The 24,823-nt window shown below is 39.9% G+C and overlaps 1 protein-coding gene and 1 long non-coding RNA gene across 9 annotated transcripts in view; one reads left to right on the top strand and one right to left on the bottom strand.

The window, feature by feature from the left end:
- Positions 1 to 3,185: 3,185 nt before the first annotated feature.
- sun1 (Sad1 and UNC84 domain containing 1) overlaps positions 3,186 to 24,823 on the top strand; it is a 39,522-nt gene continuing 17,884 nt past the window's right edge. For 5 of the 8 annotated variants that reach the window (XM_039825085.1, XM_039825086.1, XM_039825084.1 and 2 more), the window contains exons 1-3: positions 9,144 to 9,248; positions 9,682 to 9,779; positions 24,425 to 24,622. In XM_039825085.1, the coding sequence (XP_039681019.1) occupies positions 9,237 to 9,248; positions 9,682 to 9,779; positions 24,425 to 24,622 (308 nt within the window). In that variant the 5' untranslated portion in view covers positions 9,144 to 9,236. Of the gene's footprint in view, positions 3,339 to 6,660; positions 6,904 to 9,143; positions 9,249 to 9,681; positions 9,780 to 24,424; positions 24,623 to 24,823 lie in introns of those variants that run through there. The other 3 variants (XM_039825080.1, XM_039825081.1, XM_039825083.1) reach the window with 3 other exon arrangements.
- On the bottom strand, positions 20,407 to 24,064 carry LOC120574709. The gene is made up of 3 exons (XR_005641888.1): positions 23,887 to 24,064; positions 22,972 to 23,141; positions 20,407 to 20,618 (listed from the first exon to the last, which is right to left on the bottom strand). It is a non-coding gene; the product is annotated as an uncharacterized LOC120574709 (long non-coding RNA).

The raw sequence follows: 24,823 nt of genomic DNA, 5'->3' as shown, positions 1-24,823 counted from the left end.
TGATTATGTCTGTATGGTATTGAAGTGTCTGGATCACAACGAGGGATTTGTTACTATTTTATTATTATATTGTAACATTAAACATATTCCTAAAATAAGGTGTGTTTAACCAAGTTACCACAAACCATCACACAGAAAACCATATAGTATTTTCCTGCACAGAGTACTTAGTTTCTGTAGTGAACTTGGTGCAGGCAGGAATGCACAGAGAGCAGTAGATGGGTCAGTAGGGCCTCACAGAAAATGTTCAACCCAGATCATTCTATCAGATTAATCTGACCATCAGCCTGTGGCTCTGTTACCATGTTATGCTGATTTGAATTTGAGATGGTTTGTCAATTGGACCAAAGAACTTTGACTGTTGGTAGTACACCACTGCCCTGACACATATTCAACAAAGGGAAAACATGTCCAGGACAATGATTTCCAATGATGTCTTTATTATACTGACACTGAAAAACACAATACAACAAGCCATCACACATTCACATTGCTGTTTTTACAACTCATCTTTTGAGTGCACAGGTGAACCTGAATGTACAGGTTGAGCAATGCGCACATGCTCCTTGTTGTCTCGAAGTAGAGCTTCAATGTCACTTTCTGTAAAGGGGGTTTTGGAACTCTATCACAAAAGATAAAAAATGTTAGTTATCATATGAGCAATTTAGCCTAATGATAATAATGTATATGTGTTTCAAGATTATACCTATAGCCTACCTCAGAAGACTGGCGTTTCACCCCTATACATGCCCTGGACTGCTCATAACACAGGACTATATCCAGATGCTTTGGTTCTTTATTCACCAAAGCTACGTGGAGCTGGTCATAATGAGACTCTAGATGGAGAGTAAAAAAAAAGCGATTGATTCATTAGAGTGTAAAAAATAATATGCAAATTCATTGTTAATTCCTCCTGATCTTACCTAACAAGTGCATGCAGGAGGATGTTGTTTTGTCCTTAGAGTCGTGGTCATGTTTGTAGGACAGCAGTTTCTCACATACACCCCCAGTGATGAGGTTCTCAACTACTGTCTGTCTGCTCTCATCTGGGGCTTCCTTCATGGCTTTCTCAATCTCTGACGGGGCAGCAGTATGCATATGATTTTATTTAATTCTTACAGAAAATAGTCAAAACAAGAGGCACTTGGTTGATCATTCATTGCATATTATTTAAATCATTGTTTTTTAAGCAAGCTCAATAGTTATCAACCATACCTTGTGCTGTTGTTAGACAACTCTCACAATAGGCATCTGTTAAAAAGAAAACAGTCAACAGAAACCAAGACTATTAGCCAAACTACAAATTCTATCATGACTGAGGAAAGCAGCAGAAGTGTAGCGTTTCATTTACGTACAGCGGTCCATGTCTTCAGGCTGCACAGGAAGAAGGTAGCACATACACATTAGAAAAATTAAGATTTTCATCGTTAGTGGTGGTAAACAAACAGCCTATAGATGTAAAGTCAGAGCAGAGAACTGCGCTCAGGCTTAACCATCTTCCCTTTCACATGTGGTCATGTGATCTCAAGGACAATGGGATGACATCACCGTCATTCCACAAAGTGTCCAGTTTTTCAGGTTTTCTTTGACTGCTCAGACTGAGTTGTTTCTGTTCTTTGAACAGGGGTTTCAAAGTACTGTAAACACAAAGTACACATTTTGCCACTTTATGATTCACAATACAGGAAGACTTAAGAGATACAGTATTTTAAACAATAGGAGGGGAAAAAGAACAAGCATAAGGAAGAAATATGTAGAACAGGTGAAATACTATTGTGCAATAAGGTCACAGTGAGAAAAGGAAGTAAGCACTGACAATTGAAGTAAACAATGGAATATTGTTGCCATGACTATATTTTTAGAGCATTTATTCTAGCATGGAGATAGTCTAAGCTACCATATGAACTAAATTAACAGAATTACAAACAAGTCAGGATATCAGTTTTCGTTAGTGCTCTATTTGTTTGAGCTTGCTAGTTTAATCAAGCAACATTAGCCTAGACTCCCTTCACTATAAATGTCAGGCTACTTTGACTCAACTGTGATAACTTCAGAATCAATGTTATTCATATCTTAGTTAATTTTCCTAAAACATTTTCTCTGCTAGGCTTCAGATGAGAGACACATTAGGAAACAGTTTCATATATTTTTTGCATTATGTTTGTTTGGTATGTATTATTTTTCATCATCCTCATCATCATCATCATCATCGTCATGTAATGGCAAATTTACATTTAAGCATGATTCTTTATATTTTTGTCTTATTTCTGTTTAAGTTTCGCTCACAATGCTGAAAGGGAGATTATCTCATTCCCAATGTAGATTCTGATTCTAACTAAGTGAGAATCACAAAGTCTGGAACATAATGTGAGCACTGTTTGTCTGAACAGATAGGGGCTACAAGGTCACTCTAAAACTCTCCTGATACATTCAGTTTTCTCATGCCAGTTGAAATGTAACCAAGGGGTGAAAGTTGTACGAGAGAAGGAGGCGAAATGGCTCCAAGATGTCTCCTGTGTTTATAAGATTGTCTTCATGTGTATCAGATTGCCTGTGAGAAATGCAGAATCATGATAAGCCAAGTGCGTGTGTGCTGTCACTCTGAAGATGTATTTAAGCTCAGTGTTCCTGTTTACTCATTGAAGAAACTTTTCCACACTGGGCTGCTGTCTTTTGTGAAATTTATGTTCTTCCTATATTTGCAAATATATTTTTAATGAAATACAAAAACCTAACTTGGTTTAGTTTGCAATTGTCTTTATTTTATTTCACTCTTTAACTTTCTAAATCCACTCCTGCTACACAGAAACTTCCATAACAATCATCATCATCATTATTGGTAGCAATAGTAATAATAGTTTGCATTTTGTATTTTATGTTATACTTTGTGTGTGTTTTTTTATTGTGGTATGGATCCCCCTGGGTCTGAAATAAATATATATATATATATATATATATATATATATATATATATATATATATATATATATATATATATGTATAGTAGCTAGCAGCAGGAGTATTTAGTTTTTTTATTAATTCACTGTTAGTTGTTGTTTACGTCAGCGGCCACTAAGTGATGCTGTTTAATATCGAAAGCCAGATACTAAGGCGTTTTGACAGATCCCATATATAGTCATGTTTACCATATTAGGATTGACGCATGTGACGCTCGTGTCTCAACGGAAAGTATGACAGTGTGCGGGAAAGGCGAACGTTAGAAAAGGTCCACTCTTCTGGGGAGTCAAATGTGCAACTGCTTGTGAATCTTTAATAAACTGGATACAACTAACCTCAAGATAAACACAATTGACAGTCACCAGCGTCAGAGTCAACATGTGAGTAGTCTAACTTCTGTACTGATAATTATGTAGCCTACAGCTACGTTTCACATGTGCTATCCTGAACTGTCAGGAGAAGCTAGCTGCTTATCTCCAATCTTACATTTGGTGATAGCACTCTTCCCGTGTTGCTCTGTGGTGCAATGTTTTTGGGAACACGTGTTGTATCTTCGTGGACTGTTTGAATCTGCAGAGGTTTTACTGATAATACGATGCACTTAAACATAGAGGAGAAGCCCATAAAGAAGCCAGGATAGTGACTTCAGCTTTTGTTTTTCCTGACCAGTGCAGTAGCAGAAGGCTAAGTTAGGCTAATGTTAGACAATGTCACTGGACAGTGTGTCATTCACTGATTCATTGAACATATACATTTCTCGAAATGCAAAAATGAGAAGGCTTATACAATTGCTTTGCAATAAATCACATTTTAACTTGCACCTCCTGCCTGCTGTAGCTATTTCTTTGAACTTTACATTAGCAAAGTATCCTTGCGAAGGGAAGGGGCTTAACTTCTGTACACTTCCGTCTTCGTTTAAATCCGCGAGAAAAAGACTACTGGATTGTCTTGCTAAACAAAACGGGTTTTGTTAGTCCGGAATAAGCATGTGCAAGATGTTCTCCCTGGCTTTAGGCTGTTCCAGACACAGGACTGGAGTCTTGTCTTGAAATAGAGGGGATATTAGAGGAAAGTAACTAAACTACATTTTTAGTGGTTTCCAACCACTTGTGAGACCTCCTTTTAAGAAAGCAGTGTCTTAAGGCCCCTTGTCACGTTTCAGATGTCTGTTGAGTTCGACAGGTTTGAGGACCCAAGAGGTACATATTTTAAGTATTTCACAGAATATGAAGAAATTAGAGAGAAGTCCACTAAATGCTACAGGTTTTTGTATCAGAACTTTTTCTTCTTCCCTCTTTAATTGATCATCTCATGACCCCTTAGATCTATCTTTTGACCTATAGGAGTTTTTCACAGAAAACATTTTGACATGTCACAGTAGGAAAAGCACTGGTGTAAATTCAATAAATGATTGATTTCCAGGTCCTGTGCATGCTGGCTCACCTTCACTCTCTCTGGGACACTTGAATAGAACAAAGCCATTGTTAATAAGTAACACCTTTTGCTTTTTATGACGAAGTCAAAATGTCTGCTATGAAAAAGGCCTATTGGAGGGACCCACCCAACCCATAACCACTGGACTTAACTACCAAACTATATAAGTAAAATTGACTTCAATGTTTTCAGTTAGAGCAGTAACATGCTGCTTGTTATTGATGAATCCATATTACGAATGTAATATATAATACGCCAGTCAAGGGCCATTTAGCTGATGATACTTTTGTACTTTTTAGTAGGAGGATTTTAAATGCAGTGTATTATTACTTGTAATAGAGTATTGTTTTATCTAGGCTGAAACAGGGAGAGAGATAGCAAGGTCTCTGTCAGATTGGTCCAAAGTTCATCTAAATGACATAGACTGCTGTCCAGCAGATGGCGCCTCGCCCAAGACCTTGTTTGCTTTCATCAGTTCAATTATAGGATTTAGCTATAGGTATCAATAATATTTTATATATCTCTGTGGAAAATGTCCTGCATCAACTGCGGAGAGGTCAGTAAAAGTCCTGCATTCAAAGTTACATTTGAGTAAAAATACCAGCTAAATTAGTACTCATTATGCTAAATCAACGCTTTTAAGAGTGTTACATAACAGAGCCTCGAAGGTCCTTAAAGGTATTTTTTTATCTTATCAGCACACGATGATAGTTTTTACATACAAGTTATTGTTGCATGCAGCAAGATAATATATATATATATATATATATATATATATATATATATATATATATATATATATATATATATATATATATATATATATATATATATAGGGACTTTAGGAGCTCTGCTGTTTGTTTGTTGCAGGACAAGTTATAACTCTTATTCTTATTAGTACACAATGATGACTTCAAGCACATTACCAGCATAGTTTTGCACAACTCCTACCTGAGAAGGTCTAATCAGAAACAACTTAATACACCTGTCTGGTTATTGGTTATCTGAGTACTTTATAACACATTCTCAAGACTTCTTATATTAATTGCGCTGACACATGCAGTGGTCTTCTCTTTCTCAAGCACCCTGGATTACAGGTCCACTTGCAGACTTCTTTTGAGTTTTACATTGTATGCTAATTAACATTTTTGTCAGCAGTGTTCATACATCTTTTATTGTGTTGTTTCATCATGACTGAATGTATAGAGAGAACATTGTAATTACTTTTTTTCTATTGCATTAGTGCAATGGTTCATTGGTCAAATCCCACTTTAAAACGTTTGCTTTATAGTAACTAGTTACATAGTGCAACAATGTTGTAATAATGCTGATGCCAACCTTTCCTTTCACTGCAGTCTAAGATTAGTTGTAGCAAGTTTGTTTCAGTATTAAATAGGGTAGAAACCAGAGAGAGCCTTAGCTAACACAGAGGCCATGTCCTCTATATTGTTCTTAGAATTTAGGAGGTTTTAGGGAACTAGGGGGCCGTTTATTGAAATGTGGTGTGTTTACAGGTTTTGAGATACCTTCATGTAGGTTTTTATTATTATTTAAAATATAATTTAAGTTGTTCAAATGTGAAAAATTGAAATGACAAAATCATTATTTGGGCTAGGTTTGCTTTTTTGGGGGGAGGGTGGGGGTTGAACTTAAATTCCTGACTAGGGTTACTGCAGTTAAATGTGGCAGAATATAGCATGGACTTTCCATCTTCGATTTCACACTTGTTTACATTAATTGAGAACAATAACCAAAATTGGTTGCTAGAAATTCATTCTCTTTTAATAATAATAATAATAATAATAACGATGTTATTGGGGTCATTTAAGACAAATGTTCCTCCTTGTGTTCATTGGATGAACTTTGGTGAGATGTACATCAACTAATTAAGTAGGACATAGGCCTATACCAGATGATGATAATAATACTTATTTATAATAATACATCATTACTAGTAGTATATTATCACAGATTATCATGATGTCAGAAATGGGTTCAAGGTTGTTTTGGTGGCAGATATGATACAGGGGCCTTCAGCAGGAGGGTTCAATGACTAAACAACAGTGTGATCCCTCTAAATGCACGGAGCTCCAGCTGCAGTCCGGTGCACGCCGTTGCAGCAGTGCTGCTGTCCTCCAATATATTTAAAGTGTGCGCCCTGGTCCTCCAATAGATTTAAACTGTGCGCCCTGGCCGACAATGGAGGGTCCGGGAGTGGGAGGATCAGCTCGGCTGCGATCCTTCTGGCTTTGTTACGCCGGGAAGCCATTTTGGAAGTCTGCTTGTTGTGCACTAGCATAACACTCAAGCTGCTTGCAAACTTTTGTGTTTTTCTACCAGAAAAATAACGTTTAGGATCTGTGGGTCCGCAGTAATAAATCATCTGTGCGTCTCCGTCCGTCGGGATGCTGGCAGAAGTTTGCGCATCTTTCGTGATAGTAATGTGCGGATCTTTTTCCTTCGGATTACGCTCTTAAAGAATAATAACATACATGGACTCTAACCACCCGGGCAAGTTGACATGCTAGTATAATAACATAATTTACGTTAGTGTAGCTCCAATTTTCTGTTGTGAATGTGTCATTTCGTTTTATCCAGGTTTATTTTGTTCTTGCTGAGCTCCTTTACCCGTAACTAACGCGATCTCAGGCCTTATTTTCTTGGGTGATGTTTACATATTTGCGACATTATCAGACATTAAATGTGTAATCCGTCTTTACGAGTGCGAGTTTTGACTGAGAATTGTTAAATTAATCTGTATGATTAGAAATGGGAATAGTGCGTCGTTGATCAAGCCTGTGTGCTTTCGCGAGTGACGGTTGTCTAAATACATGGCGTCTAAATTTAGCACTGGGCAATGTGAGAATGCAAAGGGGCTTATATGTCATTTGACCGGACACTACGTGCAGTTATTATTAAACTAAATATGTGTTTTTAACGGCGCCGATGTGAAACAATGTTTTGACAGTAGCTGGGCTAGTCACAGGACTGTAGTTTGCACTCTTCGTCGCAGGTGGTTTGCGTAAAGGAGCCAGCAAAACAAACGTGTCAGGAGACAAACAGCACTGTGGGAAAGGTGTCACTATGTAGCATGTTTGTGACTGTTGGTGTATGTTGATGAACGCATGCTCTGTTTTTGTTGAACCTGTCTCTTGAATTATTAGCTCAAGGATTAAATGCTATAATATTTCAGAAAAGATTCAGTCTAGTGCTAAAATTAAAATCAATTGCTCTTTATTAAGAACTCCAGCATTACACCACACTCCTTATTCTCAGTTCTGCAGTAGTTGTAGCACAGTTAATGTACTGTAGGAGGCTGGTATTTAATTTTGGAGTGCCCACATTCAGTGCTGGCATCATGATCCATTGCAGCAGTTGACAAGTCAAAATAAAACTAATCCTGGCTGAATTAAGTAGTCCCTTTGGCTTTTGGATATTTGTTTCTGTTAATCCGTCTTTTCGGCTTGGAGACTTGGATTATGGGTCGAGACTTTGGAGGCAGATTTTAGGAAAGCCATCTGTTTATTTTCCGCTCAGTTGTTGCATACACTCAGAAGTTGGAGTAGAGTGACCTTGCCCAGGATATATGAGGAACTTTTGGCCACATAGATATAGTGGTATGCAGCATGGTTGAGCTTGTTATGACCAGAAATGCCGAATCGAGCAGTCAGAGAGTTATTGTATTCTTTATGTTTGATAGAGCAAGGGTTAAACCCTTATATAAACTGGCAAGACTCATGTAAGTTTTACCTTTTCATAACTGACTACCTAAAAGTTTGCTATGCAGTTTTGGCTGGCAATATACATCCAGCTGCCAGTTTATGAGGTGCACCTGGCTAAAACTAATGCAATAAAATCCTACCTTCATAAATATTATAATGTTCAGTTTTAGAGAGGAGTTAATTTAGCTTTCTAATCATTTTGGAGGATGACGTTTGTAGTGCTGTTGAATTGTATTACGTTATACAGAGAGGTGCTTTTTTTAGCCCAATGGTTTCCATATTTTTTGGCTGGCGACCCCTATGTATTAATCCGTGTCTTGGGGCTCCTTGTCACATTTTCAATGTCTCAGATGAGTGCGTTGCATTTCCACCAAACAGATATTTCCCCACTAAGCTTCTCACATGTTGTACAAAGAGTAGCGAAAAGTTAACCCACATTTGTGTATCAGAACTTTGTTCTTTCCACTCCCAGATTTATCTTGTGACCCTTTTTAAAGGGGCCTGACCCCTACATTGGGAATCACTAATTTAGCCTATGGTGACTGATTATAAATGGGGTGAACAAAATAATAGAAACTCCTCTGCAATAAAGTTCAACAGCAGCCCAAACTCCAGCTTCAGAATGACCATGAAACACACCTCTTTAAAACAGTTTCAACAAAACCTATCATATCCTTAGTGATTGTAGGATTTATAGCGGGACTGACTGCAGACTGCATTAGTTTGAGCTAATTGTACCCAATAAACTGGCAGCTACTGAGTGTATGATTGTCTGTATGTCACAGCATGTTGACATAATGCAAGTTTCCCTGTGAGAAGCAGCTCAACCCTCGGAGCAGTTGTTTCCCGCCCATTGCCTAAAACTCAGCCCCACCCCTTGCTGTTTTACTTGGTTTCATAATACTGTTCTGTCTGTGTGTGGAGCTTACCCAGGCAGTCACTGTAGGAGTAGCTGTCCTGGTGAGGAGTCTACTTAATGTAACAGGAGCGAGGATCGTCATTCTCTCTGTCCTGTCTCTACCAGCCATTCTCGTCACTTTCTGAGCGGAGGAGAAGAGACGAGTCATTTATTACAGCTTCACTGGCGTCTGTTTCGTCCGTCCACAACCAGCCAGAGCCAACATGCAGGAAGAGGTCGGCCAACTCTTGTCCACTGTCAGAACCACAGTAGCGTTGTTGTGTTCCTGTTGGAAAAGGAATGCCCAGCAGCTCTCATTAGGGCCTGCTGGGCTTTCTGACATTATTTGTAGTGTGTAGCAGTAACCAGTGGTTGTGTATTCTTGGAGGGCAGCCCAGTGAATAGCGCTAGAACTGATTTGGGAAGAGGCAGGGAATTTACCCGTTTTAATGTGTAGATGCAGTTCTGAATCTGCTTTTAAAAATACAGTTACACCGTGGCAGATCTTAAGCTCATTAGCAGTACTAATTTGTCAGCAAGAGACAGGCTGAAAAAGGGATGCATGCGTTTTTGTGAGTGTGTATGGTAGTTAGTTTGTGTTTGTTATTCCCCTCCACCATGTCAGCTTTGGCTTAAAGAGTCCTATCCCTTGCATCCTGATTCTTGCAGTCTAAACAAAGAAGAATGACCATGGATTTTTCGCAACTGCACACATACACGCCGCCACAGTGTGCTCCAGAGAACACCGGCTATACCTACTCTCTCAGGTGAGACTTCAATGCTGTGCTGCGGCACACTGGCTGCAGCATCAAACAGTCAGGCCCATGGCGTATCAGTTACACCCTGCTTGTCATCTGTGATTCCGGGCATGTCAGCGAACGAAGCGAAATGGTCTTCAAGACCCTGCTGTTGCATTTTAATCGAGGCTTTGCAAGTGTACGTAGTGTCAACCAGCTACTCCGTATTCCATTTGCTTTGGTCTTGTTTCCCTCTAAACAGAGTATGCTATTGAGCTCTGTCAACCTTAATGCTATTATAATAACTGTTGTCAGTTAACTCATGTCTTTGTCAGTATAAAATAATGAAAGGTTTCTAGGCTGCCAAATTATGCCAGAGGTTGTTTTACGTTCACTGCTGGTTTTCTGCTAAAAGACAAAACCTTTAAGAGCAATGAGCCGACTGTATGTAGTTTTTAGGAAGCAGCTTGCTTTGATAGTTTCCCAGTTAAATTGGAAATTACAGCATGACATGTTTGAAATGTATTTACTTTTCATTGCATTGTTTGTTTGTTTTTAACTTGCAGAGGTTTTGTAAGTCAGTTACTTTTTTTTCTAAAACCCCCAAAAAATCCTGTGGTTTTGATGACTCAGCCTCATGATTCAGTTAGTGTGTGTGTGTTTGTATGCTTAGTGGGGAGCTTTGCAAAGAGTAAAAACAGCATGCACCCTATGTTTCTCTACATTCTTTTACTATATATTCTAAATTCCCGGTGCTTTAACTTTAGATATTTATTTTTTTTCAGCTTTTGAGAAGTTAAAGGCAGCACAGTCCGTTTTGGATTTACAGTACACACCACACCTGTAACACCAACCTCTCCCATCGTGCTCCTCATCCGTGCATTCTTTCTTGGGCTCCTCATACTAGAGCCCGACCGATATATCGTCGGGCCGATATTAGGCATTTTCCAAACTATCAGTATCGGCATTTACAATGGCCGATAAATGAATATTTAAAAAATTTAATAAAAACGGATGAAACACCCTTCAGTGTTGGCGTTGCATAGTTTGTCCCCCAAAGGGCACTCTACAACGTCCCTGTTGGCAACACGTGTTTTACCCTTTAAGTTTCATATCTTAAGTTTGTATTTTATACATTTTATTAATCAGAACTTTAATATATTTTGATGTTCCTCTGTTCTGTTGTGACAATCAATATCGGCCTTAAAAATTCTTTATCGGTCGGGCTCTAGCTCATACTGTAGGTGTGGTCGACGCCTCACCAGAAAGGTCTGTGCATGTGGAGGAATGCTGTTGTCTTCAGTGCTGTCACCGTAGATGTCGGCAGCTCTCAGAACAGGGAAAGGGTGTGTAGGTCAGGTCACTTTCTGACTTTTGGGAAATTAAGAGTTATTGCATGACTTTTGGCATCATTTGAGTGAGCGTGTAAAAAAAATAAATAAAAAAAATAAAGTATTTTAAGAGACAGTGCTCTCCCTTCCAGCTGGGCCCTATCTTGCACCCGGCGCAGCACAACGCCTTTACGCAAGTGTCTTTGCTAGTTTAAGACTGAAGCAGTTGTCAATTTCTCGTCCAGCGCCCACATCGTTTAAATAGCAAATGCACCTGCGCTCATCTTTGCGCCCATGGGCGTGCTTGTCTTACAGGGAGGTGTGTTCAGGTGAATTCTTGGTGTATTGCTATCTTGAGGCAGCGGGAATTGATCACGCCATTGACCAACAAAAACCTGGTCTAAAGTCAATAACGCAGCATTTCATTGTTATTTTAACAGCAAATTAGTAAAATGCGCCTAAGCTCTTGCACAGCGCCTGCCCACTATGCTTGTTACACACACACACACACAGGAAGTGCAGCAGCACCCAAACATGCGAAAAATTATAAATAAAAACATTACAGTGCATATCTGCCATCATAATGGCAATGTGCCAAGGTACAAACGCGCCTGGCTTTATCGGGAACGGGAGATGACAGTCTGGTTGGTTTATTGCATGTTAACGCCCAAAACGCACCTATGAAGAAACGAAGTACAACCCTTTTGAACAAACTAGCAAAAGTGGATTTAGAAACGCCCCAAATGCACCTACGCTTCACGTCGTGCGCTTAGATCGTTAAAATAGGGCCCTATATTTTATAGGTCAGCAGCTTTTATATTTTTACAGGTTGTAGGAATGGCATTGATGCACAGTGGGAATTTGCCTGTAGGGTGTTTTCATGTGGAATAGCTCTACGCTGATGTTGTATCGTGACATAAATGGTAAAGCAAATGGCAAACAAAACCTCAACATCCTCATGATTTCAGGTCAGCTTTGTAGCTTACAAAGTGCATTCCAGTAATGTGAAAACTTGTTTTATGAGTCACAGTGGACTGAGGCAAAGCAAGAGTACAAAAGCGTGTTTGACACCCCGCTTGAATCTGCCAGGTACTAGGTAGACTAAAGGCTGGAACAAGCTAATCGTGTTCCTTTTGAATGCAGTCAGCTGAGAAGCTATTAATGAACCTCCCAGTCACAACCTTGGCCCTGATCCCAGGATTAGGCTAATAGTTTATGTTTCTCGACTAGCTGGTTGAGAGATCTGTGCTTTTTATTAGCCTCTGTGTACTACAGCTGAGTGATTCTCAGGTCTCCTGAAAAACATTATTTTTTTTTTATTTAAATCAGCTTACTGAAGGCAGTTACATGTCTTTGTCTTAGCTTTTATACTAAGTAGCAGAACAGCCAGACAGTTAATGTTATATTTGCTGCTTGATCAAAGTTTACAAATATGACCCATTAGAGAGTCTGACTGCTGATTATGTTCAGACCTCTGAGCGTGTCTGTGGCCTACAAGAGAGAAGTGAAGAGACGGACAGAGTCAGGTGACAGAAACCGTTGGCCCATCTGTTGTCAAAACTCAAAAGGGCAGCGACAAGTGGTGTCCCATTGAATGGTCCAAGAGGGAGAGGAGGCCAGTCAATCACGTTCTGTTTCCGTCCACATACCAGGGAAGGACCCTTACAACTTGGACCACCTACCTCGAGTTGATTTAATTAATATTATAAATACAGTGAGGGAAACACTTTTAGGATTAGATTTACAGTATAACCCAACAAGGTTTTTATTAGTCAATTGGGAGGTTTCAATGCTTTCACTTCCTCACGGTTACTCTTACTCTCCTCTTTACTGGACTGATTCAGTGATTTCAGTTTTCAGAGAGAGTATAATCTTGTTGTTTCACCAATATCTGTGTCATATTAAAGATATGAAAAGGTTGTATTGTACAATGAGGGATTTGGAAAAAAAACTATGATGTCTTAAGTCAACTTTCCATTCACAGGTCATAATAAAATAATACAGATACATTTTAGGGGTGCACCAATCAAAATATTAAGATCGGATATCGGTCCCGGTATTGACAAAATAGCTGGATCGGGGTTCGGAAAAATTAACGGATCCATGGGCCAGTTTTGTTAGTTTTTTCCCTCTGTCGCACGTGTGTCGCATGCTGGCAGAGTTGAGTATACAAATAAATAAGAATTCAATACATTACATCTATGTCATTTTGTCTTAGTTAGGACAGTAATGTTTAGTTAGGAAAGCCTGGTGTCTTTAGTCTCTTCCACATGGTGGAAGGAAGGTATGAGGTGGAAGGTATACAGTGTTTCAACAACTGTATCGGATCGGTATCGGGTATCGACAGATACGCAAAGCCCAGGTATCGGGACTGAAAAAGTCAGATCGGTGCATCCCTAATAAATTTAGCAAACCTTTCATTTTAGAGGTTCTTTTTTTCAGTCCTAATCATAGGTTTCACATTAATTCTTGCATTTAAATGCAATGTAAAATCTACTCTATTCATGATCTAACATTTTAAAATGTTAACCCTTCCTTTTGAAAACAGGTCATATTTCCTTAGAAATAACATACAGCCTGTTAGAGACAGAAATACAATTCTTAGTGAAGCTTTTGGACAAAAAAAATGTTAACTGAAAGAGAGATGTGTAACGTCATCATTTCTTAATTTCTCCTTCAGTTCTCTTTGCAATATCCATACATTTACACACAGAAACACAAGCTCTCTGATAACACAGTCATTGGCAAATCATGGTCTGAATTGAAGTATTGATAAAGCTTTGTGATCTGTATCCCAGTTGGAAAGTGGTACAGTGGTTCTTTACACTCTATGGTCAAGCATTGAGCTGTTCCACCTCTTGAAAGACGGATGGACTGCGCCCATCTCCTCACAGAAAGCAGGAGTGTGTGACTGTGTATGGACTCACACAGACCCTTCATATTTTATAATGGTGGAAGTGGGTCAGTGGGGCTGGGGCCTCTGCCTGGAGTGTTTTATCCCCACATGTGATAGCTGAACTATGACTGTAGAAGCAGCAGCAGCACTGATCGAGTCATCTGATTCTGTATGTGGCTGTCTGGGAACAGCAGCAGATATAGCGCGTAAAAGATGAAGAAATATAATAATAATAACAACCCCCCCTCCCCAGCCAAATGTTTTACATATGAAACGGAAGTGACACTTCGCTGCAACACAAACAAATATATTTATTCACCTCTATTCACACCAGATGAGTCATATTTTCAGTTGTGATTGAACTGTATTGTTTGAGGAAATATAGGGCACTTAACATCTAAAACAGGTAAACACTTAGAACGGACCTGCCGCGGTGACGTTTTTGGTGGAACTGTTCATTTAATAGTCGACTTGGAAGAAAGTGAATGTTTTGACAATAAACTACATCAACAACAGTATGTGGAGTTAAACTGGACTGGCCAAATAATCTAAGAATAGTTCTACTTGTTGTTAAATTGCAATGTGAGCGGCAGCCATTATGTCGGCAGGATAATTTAAAAGGCAACTGCGACTACATTTTCTGTACAGCCCTATTTCTGATACCGTGGTGGGAGAAATTTTGCCATGGTGGGCTGCCACTACAAAATCAACAGAGGAAACACTGCTACCACCCAAAATCTGTATAAATCCAAATATCCAAATATGTTTTTAAACATTAATCTAATAGAGAGCACAATACAGTTGGTGCTTTCACATGAGTCACGTTCTGCAAGACGAGGTTGAGGGATGGCAGTTGGACAGGCGCTGCTGTCACAGTTGTTCTGACATCTGGAGTGTACTTCAGTACATGTGCCACCAGTCAAGTGCCAAGTGAGCAAATGACAGCAGCTGGAGTCAACCTGTGCCATAGTTGCTCCTTTTTGAGGGTTAGCTAGATCCCAACAACACATTGTGACATTTCTATAACTGTTCCTTTCCATTTAAACTGTCACTACTACGATGAAAAGCTCCCTGGCGCATTTTTAAATGTCTCCTGCCTGCATAAAGCATATGTGAAGTTATTTCAGGCGTTGGAAGCGTTTCTGTTTCCGCATCAGCCAGGCTTGTGTTCATTTGTGTTACAGCATCAGTCGGAAATGCTTTATGTCCAGCCTCTGCTACTGATCACTCTCTCTTGAGCCAGGGAGCTGTTTAAAGTGTTCTCCATGGCAACTGCAGCAACATGAAACAGCGCAGTATAGTGCTATAACGTGGCGGGCGAAGGAAAAAAAAAAAAAAAAAAAAAAAAAAAAAAAAAAAAAAAAAAAAAAAAAAAAAAAAAAAAGAAGTGGTTTCTGTGGGAGGGAAAGTGAGGGTGGGCTGAAACTATCGTCATCACAGTGCTAAATCCTACCCACCCAGAGATAGTTGGATGGAAATTCGAAGGCTCTTCGCTGGCTCCCAGACTCCCAGTTCCTTGCCTCTGGTAAATATAGGCCATAGCACCACAGGGGAAAAGACTTTCTGTAACGGTTTGAGGAAACGGAAAGGCAGAGTTTGTCCCCTGATTTGGCATTTCTCTCACTGCTGAATTTCAGCAGGGAAAATGAGTGCAGTTTCATTTCAGTAAACACAGCATGGTCCCACAGTGTAGTAGGGAGGAGATTAAAATGAATTGTTGCCAAATTACAGCATCCCAAGTCTCTAAAAGTATTTGTTGTTGGCAGTGTTCTAACCCATGATGAAGATTTAGAGCACATTTGCTTGTGCTTACACTATTCCCATATCCCATTCTGTGCTGTGTATCAGAGAGGAGGGAAAACAACTAATTGATGTAGTTAAGATGTGATTGTGGAACCAAACAAACAAATTCCATTTTTTGAGATGGCAGTTCAGGCTCCTGGCTGTTTACATTTGCAAGCATACAATTTTGTTGTCTTTTCATCCGTCACACGGTAGGACAAGAATGTCTGAGTAGTCTCACCCGAGACATGCAGTACACACTCACGGCTAAATAACAAATGGTTTTCAGACAGTAACTGTGAGTGGCAGTTTTTGCTCATTGGGAACAACACGCCCCCTTGTCTTGTAAAAACTGTTTTCTGTTTTTTTGTGAGTGTGTGTGTGAAGATATAGACTTTCTGGCAAGCATTTGACACAGCTTTTGTAACCACACTTGCGGTTTTGAAGATTAGATTTACAACCCGTGTGTGTGTGTGTGTGGCGCAAGTATTGTGGTGCAAGTGTGTTACTATTACAGTAGACTTTCATTGCGGAGCATTGTGTTATTTATTAAAAATCCGTTTATAATATATAAGTTCTAGCAGATTTAGCAACGCAATCTTATTACTGTTTTTCATTTTTAACTGTTTTGTACCTTTTTGGAAGTCTGGCATATTCTTTTAAAGCAAAAATAACTATTCCCTTGTTTCAGATTCTAAATTGTGAGAATCTTCTGCTGTCATATATGATAATAAACTGAATAGGTTTAAAGCTTTGGCTTTAGAAAAAATACGGTGATTTGAAGGCATCCCCTTTGGTCTTTAGAAATTTGTATGGGATAGTTTTCTGACATTTTATTTACAAAGCAATTCATTGATTAATCTAGAAACTGATCTGCAGATGAATAGATAAAGAAAATGTTCATTAGTTGCAGCCCTAAAAGTAAATAATAATATATACAGTGTTTCCTTTAGGATTTTTTTTTTAGCAGTGGGGGCAGGTCTGAACACCCCCCCCCCCACCCCTATATTTATTCGCCTCTATTTCACACACACAATGAGGAATATTTTCAGTTGTGATTGAACAGTATTTTTTGAGTTACTATATAGGCCAACTTTGATCTTGACATATAGACTAAGCATTATGTAGCAAATAACAATAAACCCACTTTTAATTACATTATCTTAATGCAGTGTAACTACTTCAGCATGTAAATAATGCACCTAAAATACAAACGTTCTCCGACATGCACTCTAACAATGCAGCCCTATTTCTGATACCGTGGGGGGCAGAAATGTTGCCGTTGGGGGCCGCCACGGTCAAATCAACATAGAGGAAACACTGTGTATAGTACCAGATCCTTGTCCTTGCATGTAAACTTGGTGTCTCATTGTGTCCACATGCTTTGTGATGGGAGCTCACTTTTTTGCATACACCATGCAAAGCAGGCAGAAGGTGGGTGGGTGGCACAGCAAACCAAACGGGAGGTGTAGCCTCACCAGAAGTGAAGTTACTAGAGTTACTTTTTGTCTTTGTCATGGAATTTGTCTTCTGTGGCTCTCGGGCTAAGTCTGAAAGAAATAATGACACGCCGGTTTTGCCGTTTTGTTTGTTGCGGTGAACCCCATACTAGGCTCTTGTTGTCTCGAGGGCACGCTATCCTGATGAGCTGGTAAAGGCAGGCGCTTAAAGTAATGGTGCTTCCCCACGGGCAGATACTTTCCCAATGATGCAAACACATTAATCATGTTGCGTTTACACCTGGATGAATGGTTAAGATCCAATCACCCAATCCTGAGGCTGTCTGGAAGATCTGATACCATTATGTGTGTGTGTGCACCTTGAAGTAATACATTTTTCTTAAGAAGGACATAGATCATATTCTTGTAATACTTAGCATAAATGGTATCAAATTCTTGTTTGTAAAGCTAACCTGATTCAGTAAACTCAACTTATTTTCATGTTTGATCAATCAGCCAATTTTTGTTGACTGATTTTGGATTCTTGAAATTGGTTTATAAAATGTCAGAAATTAGTTATTCAGGTTACTGTCATAAAAGACCAAGACAGGAAACAAATATGTTTGATTAATCAGCTGACTAAACACTTTACAGTTTTTTATGTGGTATGTAGTTTATGAATTGCACCTGGATCTCCGTACTTGTACTATCTATTTATTCTGATTATTACCTTGAAGCTCACTGAATGTCGCTGTGCCTAAGGATGTGATATGATGCTAAATGGCAATTAAGGCAAAACCAAAGCTGGTAAAATGTAGAATCCTGTCTGACCTGATGCTCTGTGTAGTTGTGTGTTGTAAGAAAGCCAGCTGTGCCCACTGAGTGTGGGAAGACTATCAATACTAAAGTGTTATGTAAGGAGAGATTCCAGGAAGCTGAATGTCAGGAATCAGGATGGAAGTGTCTTCTTCCTCCATACTGTATGTCTAAAGCCTTTAGTTTTATGGTTCTGCGGAGGCTCCACGCAGAGCTTTCGCCGTAGCCTACGTAAGTGGCCTGATGTTTATACGTGTGTGTGTGTGTGTGTGTGTGTGTGGTAGAGCAAGTTGGAGAGAGACAGTGACGGTGATTAGCTTCGGAGCGAGTACCGATTCTAGAGTCATAGTGAGAGAAACAAAGTCTCCCCTAGGGGTGGAACGGTACACAGAAGTCACGGTTCGGTACCATGGAGGGGAAAAACTAAAATGCAGAAGGTAAAATATATATATATATATATATATATATATATATATATAAAATAAATAATTGTGCATGTCTCAGGCTGTACCACCTAGTGTCATACAGTCTCTCCCCTGAGCTAGCTGCAACAGCCTGAAGTATGTAAAGTAAGATGTAAACAATAAGTACCCCACGTCATCTCCAGACTCTCATCTGTAACTTGTAAACAAAATAAGACAATCAGCTATAAAACTGAAAATACAGCATCTCTTATTTATGAAAGTGCTAATTACGTAGAATAATAAATAAAAATAATTCTACTTAGGCGAGACCTTCCCCCACAAAAGTATTCTTGCTATTAAGTGCGACAGGCATACCTTTACCAACTGGCCACGACCTCCTGTAGCTTCTCAGCTAGGTGAGTGCTTGTGTGCTGCTCATACAGTCTGTAGAGCTGACCCTTTCATTTCCCACTCGGTCAATAAAATGAGCAGTCACCGTGAGATAGCTTTCCGTAGCACGCAAAGGGAGGACAGTTTTTTATTTATTTTTTTGTCTCGTTCCAGTGATTGGCACATCTGGGTGATGGCGTCTGATATGTGTTCGCATATTAGATGTATTTCCACTCACGTATCCAACAACTGCTGAACAACGCCGACACGCAGTCCTCGTCTTATCCACCTCTCTCTCGCCTGTACTACTGTGACTGACTGGGAAACCAAAGTTTTCCCAAACTTGCGATCTTAAAGTGATGGTTCGGAGTAATTTCACCCTATGGTCCTTTGCACCATGACCTCGAGCCAAACACCCCCCAGAAGCTTTTTTCACCTGGGTCTAACATTGGGAGAGTTAGCGTAGAGTAGCGTTATCAGCTGAATAGCTTAGCGCAGAGGCTAATGGACCCACGTTTGTATCTCGTAAATGACCCCACTAATAATGCCCGAAATGATACCAAACGTCTACACTAGTACAAATAGGTTATGTACTCATAAAACGATGGATTGGAAAGTTTGTAAGTACACCAGAAGTTTATGGACACTTGCCTGCTCTCTTCTGCTCTCTGTTGCTGCTGCTGCTGCTACCTGCAGTTAGACGAGTGCTTAGGGCCGTCTACAAATTACTACACCGAAAAGAGATACAACAAAAATATTTATTAATTTAATGATTAAATAAGGTAATGTCTCCAAACTTACCTCAATTATTACTTGTCTCCTGCTAGTTATACTACAGCACTTACTTTAAAAAAAAAGTTTTATTAAAAATATTTTTGTTGCATCTCTTTGTGGGGGGTTGTAATTTGTAGATGTCCCTAAGCACTTCGTCTTAGCGCCAACAACAACAGCAGAGAGCAGAAGCCAGCAGGCAAGTGTTATTTACATAAACTTTTGGTGTACTTACTAAACTTTCCAATCCATCGGTTTGACGAGTACAATAACCTATATACTAGTGTAACTTTTCACAAAAAAAACTATTCAGCTATATACGCCTAACTCTCTAGCTAAAAAAATTGGAGGCGGGACAATTAGCTGTCCTTTTAGCAAACGCAAGTATCTAACAGTAGTTCCGCATTACATTAATTGATTTGCACGCAAGTTTTATGTACTTTTATACCATGTATTCTCCGTATAAATTCATGTACCGAACTGAGACGCCCGTACTGTTTCGGTTCAATACAAATACATGTACCGTTCCACCCCTAGTCTCTCCTGTGCTTTCTGACCACGGTGGAAATCTTTAGCAGGAAAAGTTAACCCTCTCCTTGATTTCATGTTGTTTATGGAGAAGGAGAACCAGGAAATTAGTCAGGGGGAAATGTAATGCTACCAAGCCACGGCCGAGCGACATGTAGTTACATTTTTCGAGAGGTGCACGTCAGGCTACGGCGTAGGGTCGGGCGTAGGTTTGTGTCTTCACGTACCTAAGTGCGTAGCAAAGGCATAGATTTTACGCAGAAGTATAAATCAGCCTTAAGCTTCAAAGTTCTTTATTGATCATGTGTGTTAATCACGGATGGCAGCAGGCAGAGCAGTTTGTGGTGGTTTGCTTTTGGCTTTCTTCCTGCACCGCTGGGTGTAGAGGTCCCCCATGGATGGCAGCTCTCTGGCAGCTCTCATCTGTCTCTTCATCTGCGTCTTCTTCCCTCTGTTCTGAAAGTACAGTGTCCGTCTCTATTTTTATCACTGACGTGGGCCGTGGGAGCCGCCTGGGAGAGAGAGAGAGCGGCACACAGAGTAATTTGGATTCCCGGAACAACTGAAAAGAGTTTGCAAACTAATCAAACATTTTTCACAGCTTCTGACAGGAAAGTAGAGCTGGGCAATATATCGATATTATATCGATATCATGATATGAGAGTAGGGCTGGGTACCGAACATCGATACTTTTTATGGTATCGAAAAAAATACTCCAATCCTATGAGTATCGAAAAATTATTTATCTTTCGGTTCCAAAAGCGTCTGAGCGCGTAAGCGCAAGCTTATCCGTCCTCTCTGCATATTGACACAGAGCGGAGCTCCAACCGACACACACACACACACACACACACACACACACACACAACACACACACACACACACACACACACACACACGGAGAGGTGCGGACGGAGTAAACTGTCTGCAGTTTTGAAGTCACAGAGAGTCATGTTTGGTTTCAAGTGTAGTTACAGTTTTTTAAAACTTCACACAGACACCGTTTGCTGCGATATGATATTAATGGCGAGCCAAAAGCGGCCGCTGTGCGGTTGACGTTACACTTCCTCTTACTAGACAAGCAGCCACAACGGTGGTTTCTCTGTCCTGATGACTGACTGACAGGCTGAGCTTGCAAAGCAAGGCCCTTTTATTAATGTTACTCTGAGTTTTACCAGAATTTTTTAATTTTGATAACTGTTTTGATTCACAATTAAGGTGGAAAATAAAAGCTTTGTGTTTAATGTATTTTTGTTGATGTTGAAATGGATTTTAAAACATATGGTATCGAAAAAAGTATCGTTAGGAACCGGCATCGAAAATGAGGTATCGAAATTGGCACCGGATCGAAAGATTTTGAATGATACCCAGCCCTATATGAGAGTAGATATCGTCTTAGATTTTGGATCTCGTAATATCGTAATATGGGATAAGTGTTGTCTTTTCCTGGTTTTAAAGGCTGCATTACAGTAAAGTGATGTCATTTTCTGACCTTACCAGACTGCTGTAACTGTTCTATTTGCCTTTACCCACTTAGTCATTACATTCACATTACTGATGATTATTTATCAAAAATCTCATTGTGTAAATATTTTTTTGAAAGCACTAATAGGCAACACTACAATATCGTTGCATTATCAATATTGTTATTATCAATATTTATCAATATTGTCTCCATATCGCTCAGCCCTATAGGAAAGGCTGAAATCTGACTAGTGTTAAACATTGTTTAAGGAGGGTGTGATCTCCAGCACCACAGGGAGAGGCACCCTCCAATTCAGTGCAATCCGCATAGGTTTATATTAGTGGTTGTGTTGTTCAAATAAAGATCTATGGAACTCTGTTCATGAGTTGCCAGGTAGAGCTGAAGGTTATATTTAAGGATTGTGTCTGGCTGTAGGCTACACAGATAGACAAGTGTTTTATTTCTCACACACACCCTGTCATGCCCTGCACAGGGCTTCAATGCCCCAGGCGCTCAGTTAGTGACATTATCAATGAATCCACCTGAACCATTATGCTCTGGTATAATAAACTATATTGTGTCATGTGTTTTTTTTTGTATACACATGAAGACATACCACAGTTAAGTGGTTTGTTGGTGCAGGATGTAAGGTGGAAGCGAGCTTTAATAACTTAGGAACTCTGCAGCTGTACATTGCAACTGTGAGGTTTGTTAATAAAATATTGTTATGAAGTGCTCGTTCGGTCATTTGGCCCACTCGAATGACTATAAACTCTGCATTCAATGCAAAAACAAACTGCCCCTCTGCTATTTTCCAACATTTGAATTTCAAATTTGAATCTGACAAGCAGTGACGTAGATCGTGATGGAAAGTTGATTGTTCTCTGGATATCCAGCCCTCCTGTGTTCAGGTACACCCTGAGAGTGTCTACTCCAGGAATTATGAATTACCATGTCATGAGCTGGTATTGCTAGCTTGACTTGCTCCTGCAGGTAGCACGAATGTCCTTTTTTTGTTTTCATACCATACTGCCTATTTTAAATGATGTAGTGAGCTTGTTAGTGCCATCAATAAACACTACCTTCTGGGTGAGATATGTTTGGTAGTTCTGTGACTGGGAAAACCCAGGAGAGGGGTGTGTTAAACACATTAAGACACACAGTCGATGTAGCCATATCTGTGACTTTTGCTTTTCACTGACGCTCCACGTGCGTTGATTAATCTTTCCTGTCCAAGATGTCCAGACAGAAAGATATCAGGAAAGTGTGTTAAACTCAAAAGATGATAATAGTTTGCTACTTTTGGTACAATCTAGTAGTGTGGATCTAGTAAAAAAAATAATAAAATCCAATAAATATAAACACATGTAAACAAGAGCTCTGGTCCAAAACGTACTTACAGTAATTCCCCTCGACTTAATGCTTAACAGGAGACACTAGCTCTGGTCAATTTCAGACCAACGGGATACAGAGGGAGAGGGGCTGCCCTGGTCATGTGTTCAGAGAAAAGCCAGTTGGAGCAGGAGGCAGAGCGAGGACGAAAGCACATAATTGGCTCTCTGTGTGTAATCTGTAAAAAAAATAAAAAAAATAAATAGGTTTAAAGCCGGAGGGATGCACTGTACAGTAACCATGCACGTACACGTTGGTGATATCGCTCAGTGTAGTTTTTCCTGTGAGCAAGACTGCATTGATAATCACTGCTCTTCAAGCGCCACTGACAGACTGCTTGTGCCTTAAACCAAACCGCTCTATACAGGGAAGGTCCCTCCTTTTCAAGTATCTTAACAGGAAGTTTATTCTCTGTCCTCTAGTGACAGATAAAGTGCTTTGCCCCTCCTTTTCATCCACCCTCCCCATACATGTCTGAGGAGTAATTCTGTCTGACCTAGTTGAGCCACATTCTGAGGAGTGTACACAGTGTGCAAAGCGCAGTGTGGTCTGGTCGTTTCAGTTTGTTACAATTGATCACGCAATACCAATAGTGTAAGCTATTATTAAACACAAACCGATATTATATAAGAGATTGATGTTATGTTGCCTCTAAAACTGTACCTGCTTTACTACTGTAGAGAAAGAGGGCATAGTTGTGGTATTTGTAAGCATTGTTTGTTTGTTTGCAGCTAAGAGAAATTATAAAAATTGTTTGTAGTATGGTTCCACTGAATTTCGCAACTGGTGCCCTGTTGCCTGTTAGTCATGTGTGAATGTTGGCCTTGACTCTGCCTGCCAGATGGGTGTGGCCCTGTGAGTCACAGCTGCACAACGCATGGCAAAGTCCAAATTTACAACATTCATGGTGTGTTTCCACTTACGGTTGGCTTTGGATTGCAGTGAGTGGAGTAGAATCTTTTTTTTTTCTTTCTTTCTTTCTTTCTTTCTTCAGCCTACTTCCATATGTTGGGATGTTTATATGGCAATTTTTTTTCTTCTAATTTGACATTCGGAAACACACTGCCTATTCTTTTGTCCTGTTTTCTCCCTCCCTTGTGAGTGAGTCACTTCCTGTTAGGCCCACTGCCAGTTGCAGGGAAACAACCGCATCACAGCTTTCTAAATGGACGGTCTGTTCCTGTGTTTTGTTTTTGTTTTTAAAAAGCCTCGCTGAAGATCGCACACACATCAGGAAATATGCAGGATATCCCTGTTGAGTATTGATTTGAGGTTGGAGTCGTTCAAAGCCTGTTGTCTCCAAATTAATTTCCGTGCAGCAGACATTAAAAACTTCCCTCCCTGTGATTATCTGTCGTGCACTACCTCCTTTTATTAAACTTTTTTTTTTTCTTCCGTTTTTCTCCCCCACTTTCTTACTTTCCCGCTCTTTCTGCTCCTCTCTTCCCTCCTGTCTCTCAGCTCCAGCTACTCCACCGCAGCATTAGATTTTGAGAAGGAGCACCAGATTGCTGCCGTGTATGAGTCGCCCAGGATGTCACGGCGGAGCCTGCGCCTGCAGACCGGTGCCAGTCACTATGGCAACGAGAGCCTGGCTGATTACTCCCAGAACCGCAGCAGCAGCAGCTACACCAGCACCAGCACCAGGAGAGAGACACGGTGAGACTAGTAATGGATACACACAGCTAATAAAGCAATTCAATTAAGTGAGAAGCACCTAGCTCTACTGTATAGAAAAGAGACAAAACATGCATTATTTGAAGTTATTTGAAGTTTTCTTCACTTCTAAATTTTTTTTTAAGAAAGCAACATGTTTTTCAAAATAATTGAATATAGGATATGGTGTTTAGTATTTTTGTT

Source organism: Perca fluviatilis, chromosome 15 (assembly GCF_010015445.1).
Source record: "Perca fluviatilis chromosome 15, GENO_Pfluv_1.0, whole genome shotgun sequence".
Classification (NCBI taxonomy): Eukaryota; Metazoa; Chordata; class Actinopteri; order Perciformes; family Percidae; genus Perca; species Perca fluviatilis.
The sequence above is the reverse complement of the archived record's forward strand: the minus strand, read 5'-3'. Positions and strand labels throughout refer to the sequence as shown.